Genomic DNA, 23,040 nt, shown 5'->3' on the forward strand with positions numbered 1-23,040 from the left:
GTCTGGAGTCGGGCGGCCGCTGGTGGGAGCCGCAGTCGCCCGGGCCGAGATTGGGGGGGCAAGGCGGGCTACAGAAGGCCGATGCCTCCGTTGCTCGGCCCTCTACAGAATCCACCCCCAAAACCTCCAGGTATTTCCCTCCTTAGAGCTGGCAACCCTACATTCCCCTCAGTGCCTGTTGGTAGGCAACTAAGCTTGGTCCTGTCACCTACTTTGGCCTTTGGGAGAAAACACATTGGGGCCAATCCTGATAGGGTTGCCAACTCCAGAAGGGAAATTCCTGGAGACTTGAGGGATGGAGCCTGAAGAGGGTGAGGTTTGAGGAGGGGCGGGACCTCAGACAGGTACACTGCCATAGACTCCACCCTCCAAACCAGTCAGTCCCACATAGGGAACCATTGTTGCCAATCTCCAGGTGAGGGCTGGAGAGCACTCAGTATTACAACTGTTCTGCAGAAGGGAGGGCAGAAGTCAGCTGAAGTCAAAGGGGCAGATAATGGTAGGTTGATGGATAGCTGGGAAGGAGATGGGGTTGCCAACTACATGCTGACAAATTCCTGGGGATTTGAGGGGTGGAGCCTGGAGAGGGTGGGGTTTGCAGAGGGGTGGGACCTCAGACAGGTAGAATGCCATAGACCCCCCCCTCCAAACCAGCCATTTTGTCCTGGGTAACAATTGCTGCCAATCTCCAGGTGAGGGCTACAGATCACTCACAATTACAACTGCTCTTCAGGTAGCAGAGATCAGTTCCTCTGGAGAAAACAGTGGACTCTGTCATTATACCCTGCTGAGGTCACCACAGCAAATTGACACTGTTTGCCCAAAGCCAGAGCACTGCCCCAGAGCCTCTTTCTAGATCCCGTTGTATTGCTTTCACAACGGGCTTTACTGCTACTATATATATAATTTCTTTATTTAGCATTGCCCCAGAGCCTCTTTCTAGATCCCGTTGTATTGCTTTCACAACGGGCTTTACTGCTAGTATATATCCTATTGCACAGATATGCTGGTGTAACACTGGTGTCTCCTCAGCAGTTTCAATTTGGTGCTTGAGGACTGGGCAGTAGATCTGGTTCCTGTTAGTGGTTTCCAGGGGTCATTTCCTGCGGGAGTGCACAAGAGCGGAGCTCCGGCAGTAAGGAGCCTAGGGGGTGGGCACATGCAACAAGCCCCGCCCCCTGCTCCCAGCAGCCCTCAGTCGGGCCACGAGGAGCAAGAAACAACCAGGTAACTTGCAGAGCCCTCCCATCCCACCTTCAGTTACAAGCTCTCCCTCCCCTGTGAAAGCAGATCTGTGTGTGTGCCCCCCCCCATAGCTAGCAATCCAAAACAGTCCAGTGGCACTTTTAAGACCAAGTTTTATTCAGGTACAAGCTCTCCCTCCTCTGCGAGGACAGAGCTGCATGTGTCCCCCTCCAATAGATAGCAATCCAGAACAGTCCAGTGGAGCCTGCCTGAGCGGTGGGTGTTGCCTTCTGAAACACTTCTGGTGATGTCAGGGGGAGTGGCACATGCAAACAAGTTGTGCTAATGAGTTTTGCTTATGAGCTCCTGCACCTCTTTTTCTACGAAATGACACCTGGTGGTTTCGAAAGGGGGTTTCTGGCGCTTGAATCATCCTCTTGAGTGATACGCAGCGTCTTCCTAAAAGAAACAGATTATTGAGCGCAAGAGTCTCCTGTGGCCAGTCACCCTGTCCTCTTCACAGCCTGTGAGCCTTTGCAGTTTTCCAAAATGCTACCTCTTTCCCACTCCAAATGTCACTTTCCCCCAATGATGTTTATTCTTCCAAGAATGGATTCTCATCCACGTGACTCTTTTTTTTTTAAACAACCCCGAAGTTCTGGGGTGAGCTCTGCAGGGAAAGGCGCCAAGGTCGAAAGCATCAGGTGTGCTCCCCCCCCTTTCTTGGCAACTGGACAAATGTGCTTCCTGTCAGCAAGAATTGCTTGAATGGCTGTGGGGCAAAGGGGGGTTCTGGAACAGTTGAGGAGCAATTTCACAGTCGTCCCGTGGGAGTGGCTCCACGTCCAGGGCAGTGGCTCGGTTTATGCCCTCTGTTCTGTGACCGGAACTCCTCTAAGGATGGTTCCGAATGCCCAATTCTGAATTATCTACGACAGTGGGCATGGCGTGAGTTCTTGCCAATGTATACAGAGGTCAGATTGGCCCAACGGAACGCTCCTAATTCCCAGGAATTTGAGACAACACGCTAGGTTTATGAATAAATGTTGCCTTTTACTAAGCAGTTCTTCAAGCATACCAAAACAGATGCATACACAGATTCTCTCAAGATCCTTAGTTACAATAGTTCATAGAAAGCAATCAGCAAGGAAAATAATAAAAGCACAGACAAGGGGGGATAACACACCACGGGATATCGCTTATACTTATCTGAGGTCCAAGCTGGGGAGAAATCTCCTCGTAGCGAAAAGGGGCAGCTTAAGGATCAGCGGGTGAATTCTAAGAACACACGAGCTGGACCGGCCAAGCCACGTGTGGGTTCCTGGGTCGCGACTCCCGGGAACGCAGTAAGACTCACCTGCAGCACTTACGTTGCAAGGTAGGGGAGGGGAGGGGTACCAGAGAAACAAAGGCTGTGTTCCTCCTTTTAAAAGCTATGTTTTGGGTTGGCTTTACGGCCATAAAACCCTTAGGGTCCATCCTCTTTGCTAAGGCTATAGGTCAAAGAGTGGTGACGTCCTAATGAGGGGGAAGGGGGCAATATGCAGATGCTACCCTAACTTCAAAAGGGGCCATGTGGCCAGGTGTGAAACTGTCGTTTCCATTGGCAACCTTTGACTTGCAGAAGATGAGCCAGGTCCACAGGCAATTAAGGAAGTTGTCTTTGTGATTCCAAAACCAGATACCAGGGAGAAATGCGTGCTTTCCCACAGTTCGTCAATGGTGGAAAAGCCTGTTGTTTCTCCAAGTCTCTCATTGTGCATAATGGCGCTGGTCTCCTTTGTCCAGAGGCACTCTGGGAGATTCCAGGGAGGCATGTGTCTTGTGGCTGGCAGCTCAAGCCATGCCCATCCATAGGCAGCATGAGGCCAGCCATTCAAACGCACAGCATCAAATACACACAGCAGTGATCTCTGAATCCCAAATGCACAGATACACAGACATTTGACCAACATAGCATAAGCACAGTACAGACAAAAATGCAATTGCAAACACACATGGTAACAGTTCTCACCCTCCCCCCCAAAAAATTTGTATTTGAGTCACACGGTGAAGATCGCCAAGAAGCCAGACATGGTGGAAGGCTCTGCTCTCCCTCACCGGGCTGTGGCCAGGTCAGAAGGGGGGGGGTCATCCAAAGACATGTCTTAACATCTGAACTGTGTTAGTTCGAGCCCCGCGCTGGTGTGAGCAGCCAGCCTGTTGTCCCCAGCTCATCGTCCACCCAGCGATTTGAAAGCTTCGGCGAGTAGATAAAATGGGAACCACTCCTTAGAGCCTGGACCTGACATCCCGTGTCCAGAGAGTCACGCACAACTTGCAAATGCTTCCCCATTCCCACGTGCACAGTGCCTGATTCAGATTACGGCTGTGGTGCATATGGAAAGTGGGCCTCATTCTGCCCTCTGTATGCCATCTGCCAGACCAGCAAATTAGCAGACCGATAATAAAAGAATTAAACAGATGTGAGAACTAAGTTTGAGTCTTTTATTATCTTTAAGACCAACAAAGTTTAATTTTGGGCATAAGTTTTTGCGTGCACACCCAGAATTAAACATTGTTGGTCTTAAAGATGTCATTGGGCTAAAACTTTGTCCTGTTGGTTCAGACCAACATGGCTACCCACCTGAATCTACGATCTTTTATTAACTGTATGCTAATTTGCTGCTATTCACAGGTCTTACCAACTGTATTAATCCAATCTTAGCTATACTTTTCACTCAGTTACATATGCATCTGGACTCTAATTAGCCAGAATCGAACTTTGTTGGTCACAAAGGTGCCACTGGACTCAACATTTATTCTGTTTCTTCAGCCTAACCTGGCTACCCACTCTGACTATTACACTGTGGACATCCTAATGGTTGTTTTACATAGAGAGAGCATTGACTTTGGTTGGCTGCAAAGAAATAAGCCAAACTTTTTTTTTGAATTTACATTTTTTATTAAGTATATCAGTCAAAACACAAACATAAATTCATTATTCATCTTATCGATATCCTCATTTTCCATTTTTAACAATCGTGAAACGGAAAAAAAAATCCACCTGAGGTTACTATTACAACATCCATTTTTTTTCACTCTTCTAGTCCCTCCTTTTTTCCTATGCCCCTATCTTACCCGTTTATAGATCCCATCCAACTTCCCCATAACTTATAAATACTCATAATCCCACTCAAAACGTACTTGTGCCCCATGTTTCCTCCAGAGAAGGAGTTGATGATGAAGCATCAGTTCATGATTCCTGGGAGAGAGCAATGAGCTGGTCTTGAGAGACAGGACACACAGGATGCATTAGCCTGCAAACAAAGGAAACAAAAGGAAGCTGTAGACACAAGCAGGAGAAGCAGAATGGGTTTTACTTCCCAGTAGACATGATGGCGAACCTACGGCACGGGTGCCAGAGGTGGCACTCAGAGCCCTCTCTGTGGGCACGCGTGCCATCGCCCCAGCCAGGCCCAGACCATCATTAAAGGGTTGAATTCTCTGCCAAATAATTTTAAGGAAATGAAAGCGTTTGGGATTGCTTTCCTTACTTTGTGTGGATCATTTTAAATTAATGTATGAGTTGTTTTTTCTAAAGTAAAACCTCAGTATTCAGGTTCAATTGCCGTGTGGGCACTTTGTGATCAATAAGTGGGTTTTGGGTCGCAGTTTGGGCACTCGGTCTCTGAAAGGTTTGCCATCACTGTAGTAGGATCTTGCCCATGGGGATGGATTTTCACAGGAAACATGGTACATTATTAAGGCTTGTATGGACCCCCCTTTCTTTTCTTTTCTTTTTTTAAGAGCCCCAAAAGGGTTGAATTTTTTATTGCATTTTCTGAATAAACTACAAGAAATCAAGGGAGAGGAATCTATAAACTATGGGAGAAAGTAAATAAAACCACTAAAACCCCAAGAGATGAAGGTCATACATGCTTACAGAATTAGACATGAGACGATGTGACTACGTACCAATTTCTCAAAACACTTCATCACAACCGGAGTGAGCGCAACTGGTCTATAATCCTTTAGACCGCTGACTGTGGATTTTTTAGGCAGGGGAACAATAATTGAGGACTTTAGGCAAGACGGAACAATAGACTGGTGTAAGGACCGGTTGAAGATCTTAGTAAAGACCCCTGCCAACTGGTCAGCACACTCTTTCAACACCCATCCCGTAATGCCATCAGGTCCAGCCGCTTTCCTCGGATTTACAGCCCTCAGCGTACGCCTCACCTCATGCTCTTCTACCCTGAGGGAGGGGCCGCCATGGACAGGTGGCTGTAGTATGGCTGTCCCCTTCGGCTCCACATCAAAATGGGCAAAGAAGAGATTAAGCTCCTCCGCCAATGAAGAGTCTCCATCCACGGCAGCAAAGGTTGGTTTATAATTGGTAATATTCTGAATCCCCTGCCACACCTGCTGCATGTCATTCGTATTGAATCTATCCTCAATCCTCTGCCTATAGCCCAGCTTAGCCTGTCGGATGCCTCTTTTCAGGTTGGCTCTGGCAGAGCTATAAAGGTTCATGTCTCCAGACCTAAAGGCCATATTCCTCTCCCTCAAAAGTCGCTGTACCTCTCTCGTCATCCAGGGTTTTTGATTAGGACAGACCCGTATGCACCTCTCCACAGCAGCACTGCCCATGCAGTGTTTAATATAACCCAGGACTGCCACTGTGTGTTCCTCCAGGTCTTGATGATCAAAAATATCCCAGTTTGTCCTCTCAAAGCAATCTTGCAACTGATGGGAAGCATCCTCATATCTGACTGACACTGAACTGCAATCATGTGCACAAAAGTAATGTGACACTTGTTGTAAGAATTTTTGGATGTGTGGGTGTGTGTTTAACCCTGTCACCCACACTCCCCCCTCAGTTCGTGTGTGTCTCCTGAGTGTCGCCCCGTACCAAAGGCAGATGTGCAAGCTTGGAATTCACTAGTCTCTTCTTAAAATAAAACTTATCTTTATTATAGAAAAACATTCAGAGTCCCTAGTTTCCTAAACATTAATAGAATACACACAGAAATAAACATGCAAAACAAAGTTTTTCCCACCCCATGCAAGCGCGTCGAGAGGCTCTCTCTAACTGAATCCTTTCGGATTCAGCTAAAAATCTGTGGGCTCTGACCAGTATTTAAACCCAACATCAAAGGAGTTCTTTTTGATGATCATATCAGGTGTTAATTAGCATGGAAGTGGAAATTGCCTATCTAAAAATTGCTTCCTAGAAGATGAGATTGTATTACAGGAAAATTTTGTTTCCTTGGTCTCACACAATAAAAGTTCACATTTCAAAGGGATCAATACAGTGTCATCCAGGTGTTCCCCAATCAGGGAAATAAACTGTGCTTTGATGTTTAGAGAGATGAAAGCGGGGTATGTGTGTGAACTCTCTGTCTCTCAGGAAGCTAGTCTTATCTTGCCAGGTGTCCAAATGGCCACACATCTTTATTGGGGTTCTGTCACTTTCCAAGCCAGCTGTTTATTGTAAAGTCTCACACGCCCCTGGGCCTGGGAATGTAATGTTGAGTACATCTTCAGTGAAAGAAAAGGTCAAGCCTGTTTTTTTTTTCTTTTTCTAGCCAGGGCAGAGCCAGATATTGTATATGGATTTCATAAACTTATTTGATTCATTTTAAACCCAAAACACTTCCATCTTTCAATATTTCTTACCACAACACTACACTCACCAGTCAAGAAGAAGAAGAGGTTGGATTTATACCCCATGGCCCTTCACTACCCAAAGGTGTCTCAGAGCGGCTCACAAACTCCTTTCCCTTCCCCTCCCCACAACAGACACCCTGGGAGGTAGGTGGGGCTGAGAGAGCTCTTGACAGAAACGGCTCTATTCCAAGAACAGCTCTTATCAGAACTGTGGCTTGCCTAAGGTCATCCAGCCAGGTGCAAGTGGAGGAGTGGGGAATCAAACCCGGTTCTCCCAGATTAGAGTGGCAGAGAAGAGATTGGATGTATACCCCATGGCCCTTCACTACCCAAGGGAGTCTCAGAGTGGCTGACAAACTCCTTTCCCTCCCCCTCCCCACCACAGACGCCCTGTGAGGTGGGTGGGGCTGAGAGAGCTCTTGACAGAAATGGCTCTTTTCCAAGAACAGCTCTTGTCCGAACTACGGCTTGCCCAAGGTCATCCAGCCATGTGCAAGTGGAGGAGGAGTGGGGAATCGAACTCGGTTCTCGAAGATTAGAGTCCACGCACTTAACCATGACACCAAACTGGCTCTCAAGAAGAGCAATAGTGACTTTATTTATTTATCTAATCTATTTATTTAATCTCAGAGTTGGGAGGGAACACAGGAGTATCTAGTGCAACCTGCTGCCCGTGCAGGACCTACCACTGCAACACCCCCATCAAGCAGGCATCCAATTGATACCTAATGATGTCAAAGGTGGGACTGTGGGTAGCAGATCCAGAACACTGGGGACAGGAAGGGCAAGCCGGGAGGTCGAACACAGGCTGCTTCCGCATGGAGATGATTCCCCATTGTGCACATGCAGCGGCTTCCACAGCTGTGATAGGATGTCTATATGGTGGGGATGGGGTGGTGGTGGGCAGTGTTCCCTCTAAGCTGAGTTTGTGTGAGCTAGCTCACAGGTTTTTAACCTCTGGCTCACACATTTTTGTCTTCGCTCAGGAAGGATGGGGCTCCAGAGCAAACTAAGTTATGCAGCAGCCAAATCACTTGCTCACAAATTTATTGCCAGTAGCTCACCTGGCCTGGCGTGACCTGGTCCATGGGGTCGTGAAGAGTCGGACTCGACTGTGCGACTGAACAACAAGAAGCAGCTTAGCTGACAAGGCATGGCAGCTTAGCTGACAAGTTTCCCCACAGTCACCAGGGCTAGTAGCCATTGATAGACTTATCCTCCATGAATCTGCCCAATCCCCCTTTAAAGTTGCTTATTCCTGTGGTCATCGCCACATCCTCTGGCAGCAAATTCCACATTTTATTCACTCAAGTGTAAAGTAGTATTCTCTTTTGTCTGTTCCAAATCTACTGCCCGTCAGCTTCACTGGATGCCGTCAAGTTCTAGTATTTGGGGAAAGGGAGAAAAATTTCTCTATTTTGACTCTCTCCGCCCTCTGCATAATTTAATAAACCCCTGTCATATCCCACCCCCTTACTCATCTCTTTTCCACACTAGACTCTCCAGCCTTTTCCCCTAGGGAAGGTGCTTCAACTCCTGAATCATCTTGGTTGCCCTCCTCTGTACCTTTTCCAGCTCTGCAATGTCCTTTTTATGATACGGTGACCAGAAATGGACATAATATTCCAAACAAGGCCGCACCATAGATCTGTACAGGGGCATTACAATACTGGCCGTTTTATTCTCAATCCCTTTCCTAATCATCCCTAACACAGAGTTTGCCCTTTTCGCCGCTGCAGCACACTCTGGGTTGACACGTTCATGGAGCGCTCCACTACGACCCCCAGATCTTTTTGCCTCTCAGGCTCAGCAAGTTCAGACCCCAGTAGCCTAGACTTGAAGTGGGAATGTTTTCCCCCCAATGTGCATTAATGCTGGGGGCTTTTTGGGTTCTCTCTGGGGATCCCACCTAACCAGTGAAAGGAATCCTGAAGCCCCGAGTTGGGGGACCTGCCCGCAGGGCCGGCCCCAGCTTATTTTGCACCCTAGGCGAGGATCCCTTCTGGCACCCCCCCCCCGTGTGCCCACCATTTTCCAAAAAATAAATGCATTTTAGGAAGAATGAAAAACACAAATAATCAAGAAACTCCCAGAGTACGGGGCCGGGTGCAGTTTGGCGCCCCTAAGGACCAGCCCGCTCTAGGCAATCGCCTAGTTCACCTAGTGAGTGAGCCGGCCCTGCTTGCCCGCTCAGAGGCCAGACTGCTGCCCCTGGCTCATCCCACCTGGTCTCCTGCCGATCCTGTCTCCCTGTTGCTTGACCCTTACCTGGAGATGGAGCCGTGCAGGCACGTCCACAGCTCAGCCAGCAGCACTTCTGGCTCTCGGGGCAATCGTCGTCCCGGAAGCAGAAGGTGTCACATTCGGAAGTGCTGCTCTCTGCTGCTCTGGGTGGGCAGGTCCCAGGGTGCACTGGGGCAAAAGGTGGGGAGGGAGAGTGTGTGAGAACGAGCAGGTGAATGAGGTGGAATAAATGGACGGAAATCTGACGAGAATAAAAAAAGGGAGGGTTTTCCTGCCTCCCAGGGGGCTCTTGCCCAATCCATAAATTATAGCAAATGCAAGTACAATCCATGTACAACATGCACGCTGTAGAACGAACTTAGAGTCCCATGGCACCTGTAAGACCAACAAAGGTTTATGCAAGGTATGCGCTTTCGTGTGCAGAGGACACTTTTTTCAAATACATTGGAATGGTGTGTCAGGTTCAAACTTATAGATAGGGAAACTAACATGTAACATGATGACACGTTAAGATATGCAAAGCAAAACTAACAGGCTAAGGTTATAAGGTCAGCAGCTGTAAAGGAATAAATATGTCCGAATAGCAGATAAAGGTCTAAAGGTGTCTTTTCTGTTTTTCTTTGTGCGTGCATTGAGTAATTCTCATCTTACAGGTTGAAAGACCTGAGTCAGATTGAGGTGACGAGAGAGGAGGTCCTACAACTGATAGACAACTTAAAAACTGAAAAATCACCAGGCCCAGAGGGCATACATCCGAGAGTTCTGAAAGAACTCAAATGTGAACTTGTGGGTCTCCTGACAAAAATATGTAATCTCTCCTTAAAATCTGCCTCCATTCCTGAGGACTGGAAGGTAGCTAATGTCACTCCCATCTTTAAAAAGGGTTCCAGAGGAGATCCGGGAAATTGCAGGCCAGTCAGTCTGATGTCGATACCGGGTAAATTGGTGGAAACCATTATTAAGGAAAGAATTAGTAGGCACATAGATGAACAAAACCTATTGAGGCAGACTCAGCACGGTTTCTGTAAGGGAAGATCTTGTCTCACTAACCTGTTAATGTTCTTTGAGGGGGTGAACAAACATGTGGACAAGGGGGATCCAATAGATATTATTTACCTTGACTTCCAGAAAGCTTTTGATAAAGTTCCTCATCAAAGGCTCCTAAGCAAGCTCAAAAATCATGGGATAAAAGGACAAGTCCTTTTATGGATCAAAAACTGGCTAATTAATAGAAAACAGAGAGTGAGTATAAATGGGCAGTTCTCCCAGTGGAGGGGGGTAAGCAGTGGGGTACCACAGGGATCAGTACTTGGTCCACTGCTTTTTAACTTGTTCATTAATGATTTGGAGTTGGGAGTAAGCAGTGAAGTGGCTAAATTTGCGGATGATACAAAGTTGTTCAAGGTGGTGAAAACCAGTGAGGATTGTGAGGCACTCCAAAGGGATCTGTCAAAGTTGGGCGAGTGGGCGTCAACATGGCAAATGGGGTTCAATGTGGCCAAGTGCAAGGTGATGCACATTGGAGCCAAAAATCCTAAATATAAATACACGTTGATGGGGTCTGAACTGGCAGAGACTGATCAAGAGAGAGATCTTGGAGTTGTAGTAGATAACTCACTGAAAATGTCGAGACAGTGTGTGACTGCAATAAAGAAGGCCAATGCTATGCTGGGGATTATTAGGAAGGGTATTGAAAACAGATCAGCCAATATAATAATGCCCCTATATAAATCAATGGTGAGACCTCATTTGGAATACTGTGTGCAGTTCTGGGCACCACACCTTAAAAAGGATATTATAGCTTTGGAAAAAGTGCAGAAAAGGGCAACTCGAATGATAAAAGGGTTGGAACACTTTCCCTATGAGGAAAGGTTAAGGCGCTTAGGGCTCTTTAGCTTGGAGAAACGACGACTGAGGGGTGACATGATTGAGGTTTATCAGATTATGCATGGGAAAGAGCAGGTAGAGAAAGAGGTACTTTTCTCCCTTTCTCACAATACAAGAACTCGTGGGCACTCCATGAAATTGCTGAGCGGTCGGGTTAGAACGGATAAGAGGAAGTACTTCTTCACCCAAAGAGTAATTAACACTTGGAATTCACTGCCACAGGAAGTGGTGGTGGCTACAAGCATGGGAGGCTTCAAAAGGGAACTAGATAAGCATATGGAGCAGAGGTCCATCAGTGGCTATTAGCCACAAGGTATAGATAGGGGCTCTGGGGCAAGTGATGCTCCGTATTCTTGGTGCTTGGGGGGGGTCAACAGTGGGAGGGCTTCTAATGTCCTGGTCCCACTGGTGGACCTCCTGATGGCACTGGTATTTCTGGCCACTGTGTGATACAGAGTGTTGGACTGGATGGGCCTTTGGCCTGATCCAACATTGGCATCTCTTATGTTCTTATGAGGGCTCCAGAGCAAACTAATTTATGCAGCGGCCAAATCGCTTGCTCACAACTTTATTGCCAGGAGCTCACAAGTAGAATTTGTGCTCACAGGCCTCCACAACTTAGAGGGAACGTTGGTTTATAAGCCAATTTTTTTTGGGGGGGGGCGGCGGCGGGAAGGAGTATAAATATCTAAATGAATAAACAAGATAATGTCAGAATAAACGTCCGTCTCTAGGACACCACGATGCTTTTTGTGGGACAGGAGAGCTCGCTGGGAGGGAAGATAGTTGTGCAATGCTCAGGGAAGCCTGACCTTCGTCCGGCACCGCGCAGGCATGTCGGCAGCCCGTCCAGCAGCATTTCTTTGCTTCCTCGCAGTCAGAGTCATTGCTGCAGTTCTCCAAGGTCGTCTCGGTGCAGGGGCCCAGGGAGCCCCTCAGCATGACCGGGCAGGCTCCGGGTTTCACTGCAACACACAAAACTCAGGTTGACAGACGTTGATGGGACCGGCCCCAGGGAATCAACAGAAGAGACAGAACCCGGTGGGATGTAGGGAGGCCAGCCTCGACTCCTCTCCAAGCCATATGACGCCAGCTGGGTCCCCAGCGACACAATCACCCCCAGCAGGGTTGCCAAACTCCAGGTGGTCTTTGTAAGGAAAAACATCCATGATATGATGACGAAACCTTGTTAGAGAGAAAGGTATCTTCTTTAATTATCCAGTAAATAACAGATCATAAAGGTGTTTTCTTTGAAGCAGATTGGTCTTAGGTTTTTCTTTCTGATGGTCAGGGTTATTAGAGAATCTGAACAACTTTTAAAAGGACTTTGCCTATTCAAACCATTTATGTCAGAGTTCTTCATGATTTATCTATTAAAGGCAGTCTCCTCTGATAAGACCAGGGCTATTTTTGGACAGGAACACACAGGAACGGAGTTCCGGCTGGCTCCCGAGTTGGCCACGCCCAGCAGGACCTCATTAGCATAACAGGCCACACCCAACAGCAGGAACTCATTAGGATTGGCTACATTAGGGGTGTGTGGCCTAAGAAGCAAAGGAGTTCCTGCTACAAAAAAAGGCCCTGGGTTTTGACAACAAACAAGGTCAACAGAATAAGAAACAAAAGGTGAGTGTGGCTGGATAACCACACTTCTGGTAACATGGGGGTGTGGCCTAATGTGCCAATGAGCTGTGCTGTCAGGGCTGTGGCCTAATATGCTAATGAGTTTCTGCTGTTGGGTGTGGCCTATTATGCTAATGCCTTCCTGCTCAGCTTTTTCTACAAAAAAAGCCCTGCTGATGGTACAGAGCTCAACGGACCGTTTCACTCAAGGTTTCATCAGAAGAGACCTGACACTAGAAAATATACAAAAATACGCATTTTTTCCCTCCACTCATAGTCTGAATGCACCGTAAACAGAGATCAGAATCCTTTTGTTTTTAAAAGGGGGGGAAACCTCAAACAACGCACCCTTTTGTATTTTTTCCTACTCCCTCTACTTATGAAAACACCTTTATGATCCGTTATTCACTGGATAATTAAAGAAGACATATTTTTCTCTAGCAAGGTTTTGCTATCATATCACGGTTGTTTTTCCTTACAAAGTTCAGTCCCTCCCGTGATCTCTCGTCCTTGACTTGACTGAACTCCAGGTGGCGGCTGAAAATCTCCTGGGATTGCAACTGGTGACCGAGTGATCGAGGTCAGTTCACCTGGAGAAAATAGCCACTTTGGAAGGTAAACTCTGTGGCATTATACTTCCCTCACCAATCCCCAGCCTTCTCAGGCTCCGCCCCCAAAATATCCAGGGATCGCCCAACCTGGAGCTGGCAACCCCACCCCACCCCGTCTCCCTCCCTCTCTTTCTTAGAGGCAGGTTAGCAATTCCTGGGATTCTTGTCCTGATTCACTGGCCCACAGACTGGTAATGCTGGTATTAGTTCACGCACGCTAATATGAATTACGCAGGACTGTGTTTATCTGTGTAAAAAAGGAAATCACATAGATGCAACACGTTGGTGGGCGGGAGAATCGAAATATATCCAGCGCCTACTTTCCTATCAAGCTTAGACATATTTTATTGCTTTGATTTTATCGCTTTGATAATCGGGCTCGGAGCTTCATCTACAGGCTACCATCTTGCTTTGACTGAATGCTTTAATAACATTGTTGAGCCCTTTATGTTGATAATGGTTGTTTTTAAAGTATTTTAGGTGTTTTACTGTTTATATTGGCACATGGTGCCCTTTTTGTGAGCCGCTCTGAGCCCATTTGAGGGGAGAGCAGGGTAGAAATCTAATAATAAATAAATAAAATTTCATCATTTGTAATTTTGTTAGCATATAAAATTATACTAAGGGGGAGAGTTGAAAATAGAAAAGAGAGAAGAGAAGAGATTGGATTTGTACCCTGCCCTTCACTCATAGTCTCAGAGCGGCTTACAGACTCCTTTCCCTTCCCCTCCCCACAACAGACACCCTGGGAGGCAGGTGGGGCTGAGAGAGCTCTTGACAGAAACTGCTCTTTTCCAAGGACAGCTCTTGTCAGAACTATGGCTTGCCCAAGGTCATCCAGCCAGGTGCAAGTGGAGGAGTGGGGAATCAAACCCGGTGCTCCCAGATTAGAGCCTATTCACTTAACCACAACACCAAAATGCTACATAAAACATTGCGTAGCAACAATCAAAACTGTTAAAGATTTACTATTCCTTTGGCTCCATCGTCAACCAGAATGTAGACTGCAGCCAAGGAATCAGAAGGAGACGGAGACTGGGAAGGGCGGCCATGAAGGAGCCAGAGAAGATCTCTAAGCATTGCTGGTGACCCAAATCCATCGTATGCCCCATCACTATATCTGGGCATGAAAGCTGAAGCAAGCTGACAGGAAGAGAGCTGATTCATTTGAAATGTGGTGTTGGAGGAGAGAAGAAGAAGAAGAGATTGGATTCATACCCTGCCCTTCACTACTCAAAGGAGTCTCAGAGTGGCTTACAAACTCCTTTCCCTTCCCCTCCCCACAACAGAAACCCAGTGAGGTTAGGCGGGGCTGAGAGAGCTCTCCCGAGAACTGCCCTTGAGAGAACAGCCCTGAGAAAACTTGTGACTGACCCAAGGTCACACCAGCAGCTGCATGTGGAGGAAAGCTGGCACTTCTGGGAGGTTGGCAAGGAAGTTTCGTCCCTTGCCAGTTGTGGTAAGAAATTTTAGAAATATAGAAGGTTTAGGTTTAAAAATGAACCAAATAGTTTATAAAATCCATGTATCTGTCTCTGTCTTTGCTAACAAAACAGAACACAGGCTTGGCCTGCTTCATTGAACCAAACCATGATTCTTTGCAAGCCCTTTGTTCCAAGCAAATCTCTTTCTCGGTCACGCACACAAAAGTTCACACATTCCATTCCCAGGATCTGAATCAATGTAAATTTCCACAGGTGTGAGACCCACAATTTCCTAGGCAATAAAATGTATCTAACAGGAAAGGCCATTTGGGGAGTGTCAGACTTCAATCTGGAAGGCAAACTAACGCCTGAGATACAGAGATTCACACTCCCCACTTCCATCTCAGATATAACATCAAAGAACAGTTTATCCCTCATTGTGGGAACGCCAGAAAAAACAATGACACTGTACTGATCTTGTAAACAAAAATGTAACTTTTGTTGTGTGAGACGCAAGGAAGCAATCTCCTGTAAAACTTCAAAATGTTAATTTACAACTGTAATTTAATTATTGGGGGACCTCTTTGATCATTTGGTATAAATACTGGTCAGTCTCAACAGACCCTCGCTGGCTCTTGAAGGATCAGGAGAGGTTTTTACTCTCCAGAGACTTTGGGGGTCAGCCCGGACGGCCTTTCGTTTTCTGCATGCTTTGGGTGGGATAGAACTTTGCTTGCATGTTTATTTTTCTGTGTATTCACTATCAGTATTTAAGAAATAGGAGTCTACTGTGTTGGCAAGCTGGCATAGCGTCTTGCTGGTCACCTTGCCAGGTAAACCTTTGAATGTTTTTCCTTTTAATAAAGATAAGTTTTATTGGAAGAAACCCTTGCTTGAGTGTCTCTGCCAGAGCTTAGTGGTTTCCAAGCTTATACCTCTGCCTTTGGTAAGGAGGCAACACTCAGGGGACACACGAACCAGAGGGGGAGTGTGGGTGGCATGGGTAGATGCATTCACAGACACGTGCAGCCACACTTTTCTCCCGACACCCGTCTACCCATGAACAGAAGTCTCGTGCCTGAGCAGGGAAACTCACCCAGGCTGGGCTTGGCAGGGTCCTCCTGGCTGCAGCCCTCCCCTCTGCTGCACCGCTGTGCTTTGGAGTCCAGGTTGTCCGCGGGTCCCGAGCTGTCCGGAAGGCATGCCGTGGGCTGCTCTGAAATACACAGGCAAGGCAGGGCGTGAGGGTGCTGCGCCCCCTGCCGACACTCCCAAGGGTCTCTCTGCACTCACAAAATATCCCCTGAAATGCCACAGATGAGGTGGCCCACTCTTCCCGTGGAGACGGACAGGACTTCACATTGCTACACATCTGGGCAGACTTTGCAAAAGGCCTCACACGGCTGGAGGGTTGCCGCCCTCCCCTACTTCATCTCCTGCACCTTTACCAAAGGCTCAGTCAGCAGGCTGCCCATCGGGCCTCCATGGAAAAGGAGCGAATGCCCTCCTCTCCCTTCCCACGCAGGATTAGCCATCACCAGGGGGGCCTAGAGTTCTGGAATTACCACTGATGAGGAAGAGGAGGAGGAGGAGGAAGAAGAGAAGGAGGAGATTGGATTTATATCCTGCCCTTCACTTGGAGTCTCAGAGTGGTTTACAACTCCTTTCCCTTCCCCTCCCCACAACAGACACCCTGTGAGGTAGGTGGGGCTCTAAGAGAACTTGTGACTGACCCAAAGTCACACCAGCAGCTGCATGTGGCGGAGTGGGGAATCAAACCCACTTCTCCCAAATTAGAGTCTGCGCACTTAACCACGACACCAAACTGGCTCTCAGTCTGGGCTTCTTTGAGGCACCCGTGGCCGGCAAGGGAGAAGAACGGGAATCTGCGTCGCAAGGACCACGTCTCCCCAGGAGGCAAGATGAGGCCTGGCCACGAGCTCCCTCTTTCCCGACAGGGTGTGGCTGTTCGGTCTGTCAGGCGGTGGGATGGGGTGGTGGTGCTTAGTTCTGTGTGGTGGTGGGCACAGGTGGAGTCTTTGCCTCTTTTAACAGTATGAACGTCAGAAGGTTGCGGTCACCTAGTGGACAGAGCCCTCTAGTAGAGTGGGCACGCCTTCTATGCTAGGGTTGCCAACCTCCAGGTTGTGGCTGGAGGTCTCCTGGAATGACCACTGGTCTCCAGACGAGAGAGGTCAGTTCCCCAGGAGAAAATGGCTGCTTTGGAAGATGGACCGTAGGGCATGATACCTTGCTGAGGTCCCTCCTGGGGGACTTGTGGGGGGGACTTGTGGGGAGCAGCCCAGCCAATGTACAGCAATGTGTCCACGTTGTTGCCCACATGACCCAGAAGTGCTGTTATCACATCCAGGATGTCAGGGGCAACGCTCTGGTACTTGGGCAAAAACTCTATGGTAAATTTGGCTTTTCTCCAATGTTCCCTCTAAGCTGACTTAGTGTGAGCCAGCTCACGGTTTTTTAGCCTCCAGCTCACACATTTTTGTCTCCGCTCAGGAAGGATGTGGCTCCAGAGCAAACTAACTTATGCAGTAGCCAAATCGCTCGCTCACAACTTTCACACCAGGAGCTCACCAAGTAGAGTTTTTGCTCACAAGACGCCACAGCTTAGAGGGAACATTGGTTGTCTCTCTTGTTCAGGGCAGGTTCCCCAGCTGATCGGCAGCAGGGAGGTGGGACTTGGCAGCGGGAGACCCCCACCTCCACCGGGAGGCCTGGCAACCCTAGTCTCTCTCCTCCCCACACCAGGACACTCTGCGGATGCCCACAAACCCTGCCCTCCACACACTCGTCCCCCAAATCTCCAGGAATTTCTCAACTTGGAGTTGGCAACCTTGGCCTTTGCAGAAAGAAGGACACCCTGTGCCCCCCCTCCCTCGCTGAGACCCAAGAGATGCCAAGAGGCAGCGGCGGTACCTGTGGGGGGGCTCACGCACTCCAGGCCGCAGCCGCTGAAGCAGCACTTCTTGTTCCCCGGGCAGCTCCTGTCGTCCAGACACTGATTGGTGCAGGGGAGGCCGGTGAGCGACACCCTCTCCCGTGGGCAGACGCCAGGCTTCTCTGGGGCAGGAAGCAGCAAGAAAGTATTCAGCGGAGGCCCCCTCCCACTGCCTTCCCCGAGCCTTTTGATGGGGTGCGGCTCACCCTCCCAAGCCTTGCTTATAGCCGGGGTTTCCTGGTCCACAATCCCATTTCGTGAGCCTTGTGTCTGCTCTGCACAGGTGAACTCTTGGTCCTCATGATCCTTCCGCAGTCAAGGAGGCCAGAGAGTCGCCAGCCAGGCTAGTGATGCCAACCAGGGTTCCCTCTAAACTGAGTGAATGTGAGCTAGCTCACAGTTTTTTAGCCTCCGGTGCACACATTTTTGGCTCTGCTCAGGAAAGATGGCTCCAGAGCAAACTAATTTATGCAGTAGCCAAATTGCTTGCTCACAACTTTAATGCCAGTATCTCACAAAGTAGAGTTTTTGCTCACAAGACTCCACAGCTTAGAGGGAACATTGATGCCAACCCCCCAGGTGTGGAATACGTAAAACAAACAAACAAGGGAGCACAATATTGCAAAGCAAGTCACCGAGGAAAACAGTGCTACTAAAAATATCCCTACGAACTTTAATCTAAGGTGCTCATTTGCGTCTTGCGTTTTTCTTTTTTCTTTTATACACATGTCCTTTGAAATCTTACTGGAGGCTAGAGATCACCGTCCTCATATTATACAAAGTACAGATGTAACAACACTCATATAATAACTTCACTGACTTGGTTGTCATACATTAAGAATGATAAAGAACACATATGCCAATAGTCTCAAATTGCTCAACAGGTGAAGCACTCGATCAATAAAAGTCCAATGAGTGCAATCAAAAAGAGTCCAATTGGTGCTGTCGGATGTGCCTCTGGTATAGCGCATTTCAGATGTCTTCATCAACAACCAAACATAATTTCCAAGGCTACAAATAACAAGATTGGGGTCACAATCTATTAATTCCCACCAGGGCCAGCTTGCAGATTGCCTTGTTGTAATACACTTACCCTGCATTAATGCCCATACATCATATTGTGACACAAATCTTGTCTTAACCATACTATTAGAGGAAGTAAGGTAAAGGTAAAGGTTCCCTTGCTCGAAAGCCAGTCGAGTCCGACTCTAGGGTTGCGGTGCTCATCTCCATTTCAAAGCCGAAGAGCCAGTGCTGTCCGAAGACGTTTCCGTGGTCATGTGGCCGGCATGACTAAACACCAAGTCGCACGGAACGCTGTTACCTTCCCACCGAAGTGGTACCTATTTATCTATTTGCAATTTCTTGCTTTCGAACTGCTAGGTTGGCAGGAGCTGCAACTAGAGATGGAAGCTCACTCCGTCATGCGGCAACTCGGGTCTTGAACTGCTGAACTACTGACCTTCCACAGCCTGCAGTTCAGCGTCTTAACCACTTGAGCCACCGCAGCTCCTTAGAGGAAGTGCATAATGTCAAAAAAGAAGAGGAAAAAACCAAAGTTATAAACATATCACTTAACTAAGTGAGACATCCTCTGTCATTGTCAACAGAACCCAGCATGTTGCTCACCCCTTGCAATGTCATGAAATTCCTACAAGCCTGATGCCTGTGGATCTCTAACCGTTAGTAAGATTTCAAAGAACATATGCATAAAAGAAAATGGAAAAAGGCAAGACACAAATGAATATATTATATTGTAGTGTCCACAGTGTCCAGATCATGCAAAGAGATGGTACCGCTTTACTCTGCTCTGGTTAGACCTTACCTAGAGTATTGCGTTCAGTTTTGGGCACCACAGTTTAAGAAGGATATAGACAAGCTGGAATGTGTCCAGAGGAGGGCAACGAAGATGGTGAGGGGTCTGGAGACCAAGTCCTAGGAGGGAAGGCGGAAGGAGCTTGCTGATTACTTTGTTGATTCACTTACCCTGAATTAATAATGTATGGGGAGGGGCCGTGACTCAGTGGCAGAGCCTCTGCTTGGCATGCAGGAGGTCCCAGGTTCAATCCCCGGCATCTCCAGCTAAAAGGACCTGGCAGTAGGTGATGGGAAAGACCTCCGCCTGAGACCCTGGAGAGCTGTAGAGAGGGGCTGTGGCTCAGTGGTAGAGCCTCTGCCTGGCATGCAGAAGGTCCCAGGTTCAATCCCCGGCATCTCCAGTTAAAGGGATCAGGCAGTAGGTGATGAGGAAGACCTCCGCCTGAGACCTTGGAGAGCCACTGCCAGTCTGAGTAGACAATACTGACCTTGATGGACCAATGGGTCTGATTGAGTAGAAGGCAGTTTCGTGTGTGTTTGAGCTGGGTCTGTTTAGCCTGGAGAGGAGACGACTGAGAGGGGATAGGATCACCATCTTCAAGTACTTGAAGGGCTGTCATGTAGAGGAGGGTGCGGAGTTTTAGGTTGCCCCGGAAAGTCGGACCACAACCAAGGAGTTGAAATTAAATCAGAAGAGTTTTTGGCTAAACATTAGAAAGGACTTCCTGACAGTTAGAGTGGTTCCTCAGTGGGACAGGCTTCCTCGGGAGGTGGTGGTGGGCTCTCCTTCTTGGGAGGTTTTGAAACAGAGGCTGGATGGCCATCTGACAGCAATGCTGATTCTGCTAATTTAGGCAGATCATGAGGGGGAGGGCAGGAAGGGTTGCCTCAGGGCTTAGTTCTCGTGGCCCTTTCTGACACGCCCAGGGAAATGCCAATCACCCCTCTGGGGTCAGGAAGCCATTTTTCTCCAGGCCAGTTTGGCTGGGGAACCTGGAGGTTTTTTGTCATCTTCTGGGCGTGGAACAGCGGTCACTGTGTGTGTGTGTGTGGGGGGGAAAGGTATTTGTGAATTTCTTCCTTGTGCAGGGGGGTTGGACTAGATGACCCTGGAGATCCCTTCCAGCTCTATGATTCTATTATTCTAAAGTTCATTGCGATGTTTATAGAAGCACTGTTTTCCTCAGTGATTAGTTTTGTAATATTGTGTGGCCTGGAGCTCTCTCGCAATGATGGCCAGTCTCCGAACTACAGTGGCCAGTTCCTCCGGAGAAAATGGCTGCTTTGGAGGGTGGGCGCGACCTCATCGCACCCCGCTGAGCTCCCCCCCCCCCCCCCACCAGCCATGCCCACCCCCAGAATCCACCCCCCAAATCTCCAGGAACTTCCCAGCCTGGAGTTGTCAATCGTTGCCATCCCCGTGAACACGTGTACCTGGCTCAGCCACGACGCAGCAGACGTGGCAGCCATTGAGACAGCACTTCTCCCCCGGGCCACACCAGGTGTCGTCCGGGCAGGTCACCAGGCAGGGCTCCTCCGTGGCGGACCAGGGCGTGGGACAGTAGCCGGCCCCCACTGAGGAAGGAAGGAAGGCGCAGGGCGGTCAGAGGCCTCTGGCCAGACCTTGGGACCTCCGCCAGACAGTGGCCCTGGGCACAGGGCTGCCTCCGAAAAGGAACTTGCCACAGCCATAGGAAGGGAAGCCAGAGTGGGAGAGAACGTCACTGCCTTGCGGAGGGTGACTAGTTAATCTGTGGAACTCACCACCACAGGATGTGGTGACGGCTGCCAACTCGGAGGATTTTAAAAGGGAAATGGACACATTCAGGGAGGAGGGGGGCTGTCAAGTGGCTACAGGTTATGATGGAGATGGAGAGAGACAGTTTGGTTGAGTGGTTTAGGAGCGTGGACTCCAGTCTGGAGTACCGGGTTTGGTGTCGTGGTTAAGTGCGCGGACTCTAATCTGGGAGAATCGGGTTTGATTCCCCACTCCTCCTCCACATGCAGCTGCTGGGTGACCTTGGGCAAGCCACAATTCTCTCAGAGCTGTTCTCTGCCTCATCACAGGGTGTCTGTTGTGGGGAGGGGAAGGGGACTGGAAGCCACTCTGGGACTCTGAGTGAAGGGCAGGGTATAAATCCAATCTCCTCCTCCTCCTCTTCTTCTTCCTCTTCTTCTTCCTCTTCCTCCTCCTCCTCTTCCTCTTCTTCTTCTTCCTCTTCTTTTTCCTCTTCCTCTTCTTCCTCTTCCTCTTCTCCTCCCTCCAGCAGCAGAGGCCAATGTGCCTCCTTGTGTCCCTTGCGCAGGGGGAGCACAGGGGGTCATGAGGGTGCTGTTGCAGTGTTGCTGCTTGTGGGATTTCTGGAGGCAGCTGATCGGCCTCTGTGTGAACAGAATGCTGGACTTGTTGGGCCTTTGGTCCACTCCAGAAGGGCTCTTCTGCTCCTGTTAGATGGCCTTGCCTTGCTGACCTTATAGGAGATGGCTCTGCTGATTCAGAAGATCCCTCTTAACATGCTCAGGAGAACCTTCTCACCATCAGGAAAGCCAAACATTGCAGCTAATCCAAGCTTCACATCCTGAGCTGGATTTCTGGGCCTGGCTGAAATTACATGTTGGGATTGAAATAACCGATGCTGAGCACTTGTCGCGATTTTCAGTGTGCTGCTGAAAACTTCTCCTCTGTGTGGACGACCCTTGTGGTAAGGAAGAATGGTGGACTGTCTTTTCTGTGTGGGGAACTCATGCAGCATTCCCACACCCATCTCACCTATTCCACTGTCTCCATTCCAGAAAGGAAATGTCTCCCTCAGAAGTTAGAGTGTTGTGAACATTCCACGACATGAAAGTGGATGGGCTAGAGAGAGCCTTGTAGACAAACAACGGCAGAGTAGGGATGGGCACAAACCGAACCACGAAGCAAAATTCATCACGAATTTTGTGACGGCTCTACCATCATGAACTCCCACAAACTTTTAAAGCAGTTCATGGCGGTTTGTGGATAGAGCAGAATCCCTTTACACTGAGGCCCATTCTGCATCTAGCATTTGCTCCACTGTTTTACCAAACCCACGCTGGAACAGAAATTCCCCTCTACAATGCACGCCACTTTCACTTTGATGGATTGTCGGATTCTATGGCAGCGTCCAGATTGCAGGCCGCTTTCACTTCCTTTTAACTCTCGGTTTTATGGTAACTGTCTGCATAGAATTATGGCTGTTTATGGCTGTTCAGGGTTGACTCTGCAGTCAGTATGGTGTTGGCCCCCCCAGGGTATTTGAATGCGGTTTTGAGCCACATCTTTTTCTGTTCCCGTGTGGGTTTGATAAAACAATGGAGAAAATTCTAGATGCATAATGGCCTGAGTCCCTTTAAACTCCTACTTTCTGTGTCAGCTAGGCCTCTACGACGTCCTTGCTGCCATGAGAATGGTGTGGGTGTGTGACTTTGGAATGTCTACTTTTGTTGCTGCTGAGGCTTCTCTGCTTTTATTATCTCTGTACCTTATGCTGTCTGACCTTGAGTGCCTGGTGTAGCCTTTCTCCAGGGAAATGTAGCCCGTTGCTTTGCCAGGCTTCTACCTGTTGCCTGATTGGCTGGGAGCCATCAGAGGACCACCTTGAATAAGGTATATCTGCTT

At 48.6% G+C, this 23,040-nt stretch overlaps 1 protein-coding gene across 1 annotated transcript in view; it reads right to left on the minus strand.

The window, feature by feature from the left end:
- Nucleotides 1-4,479: 4,479 nt before the first annotated feature.
- Nucleotides 4,480-23,040, minus strand: part of LOC107114574 (whey acidic protein-like) — a 23,243-nt gene continuing 4,682 nt past the window's right edge. Inside the window, exons 2-7 of the mRNA XM_015416115.1 lie at nt 20,835-20,975; nt 17,561-17,704; nt 15,723-15,842; nt 11,781-11,933; nt 9,106-9,249; nt 4,480-4,484 (exon numbers count right to left, since the gene is read on the minus strand). Of these exons, the coding sequence (XP_015271601.1) occupies nt 4,480-4,484; nt 9,106-9,249; nt 11,781-11,933; nt 15,723-15,842; nt 17,561-17,704; nt 20,835-20,975 (707 nt within the window). The remainder of the gene's footprint in view (nt 4,485-9,105; nt 9,250-11,780; nt 11,934-15,722; nt 15,843-17,560; nt 17,705-20,834; nt 20,976-23,040) is intronic.

The sequence above is a fragment of the Gekko japonicus genome, unplaced genomic scaffold (genome assembly GCF_001447785.1).
Source record: "Gekko japonicus isolate JY-2015 unplaced genomic scaffold, Gekko_japonicus_V1.1 scaffold2593, whole genome shotgun sequence".
NCBI classification, from domain to species: domain Eukaryota; kingdom Metazoa; phylum Chordata; class Lepidosauria; order Squamata; family Gekkonidae; genus Gekko; species Gekko japonicus.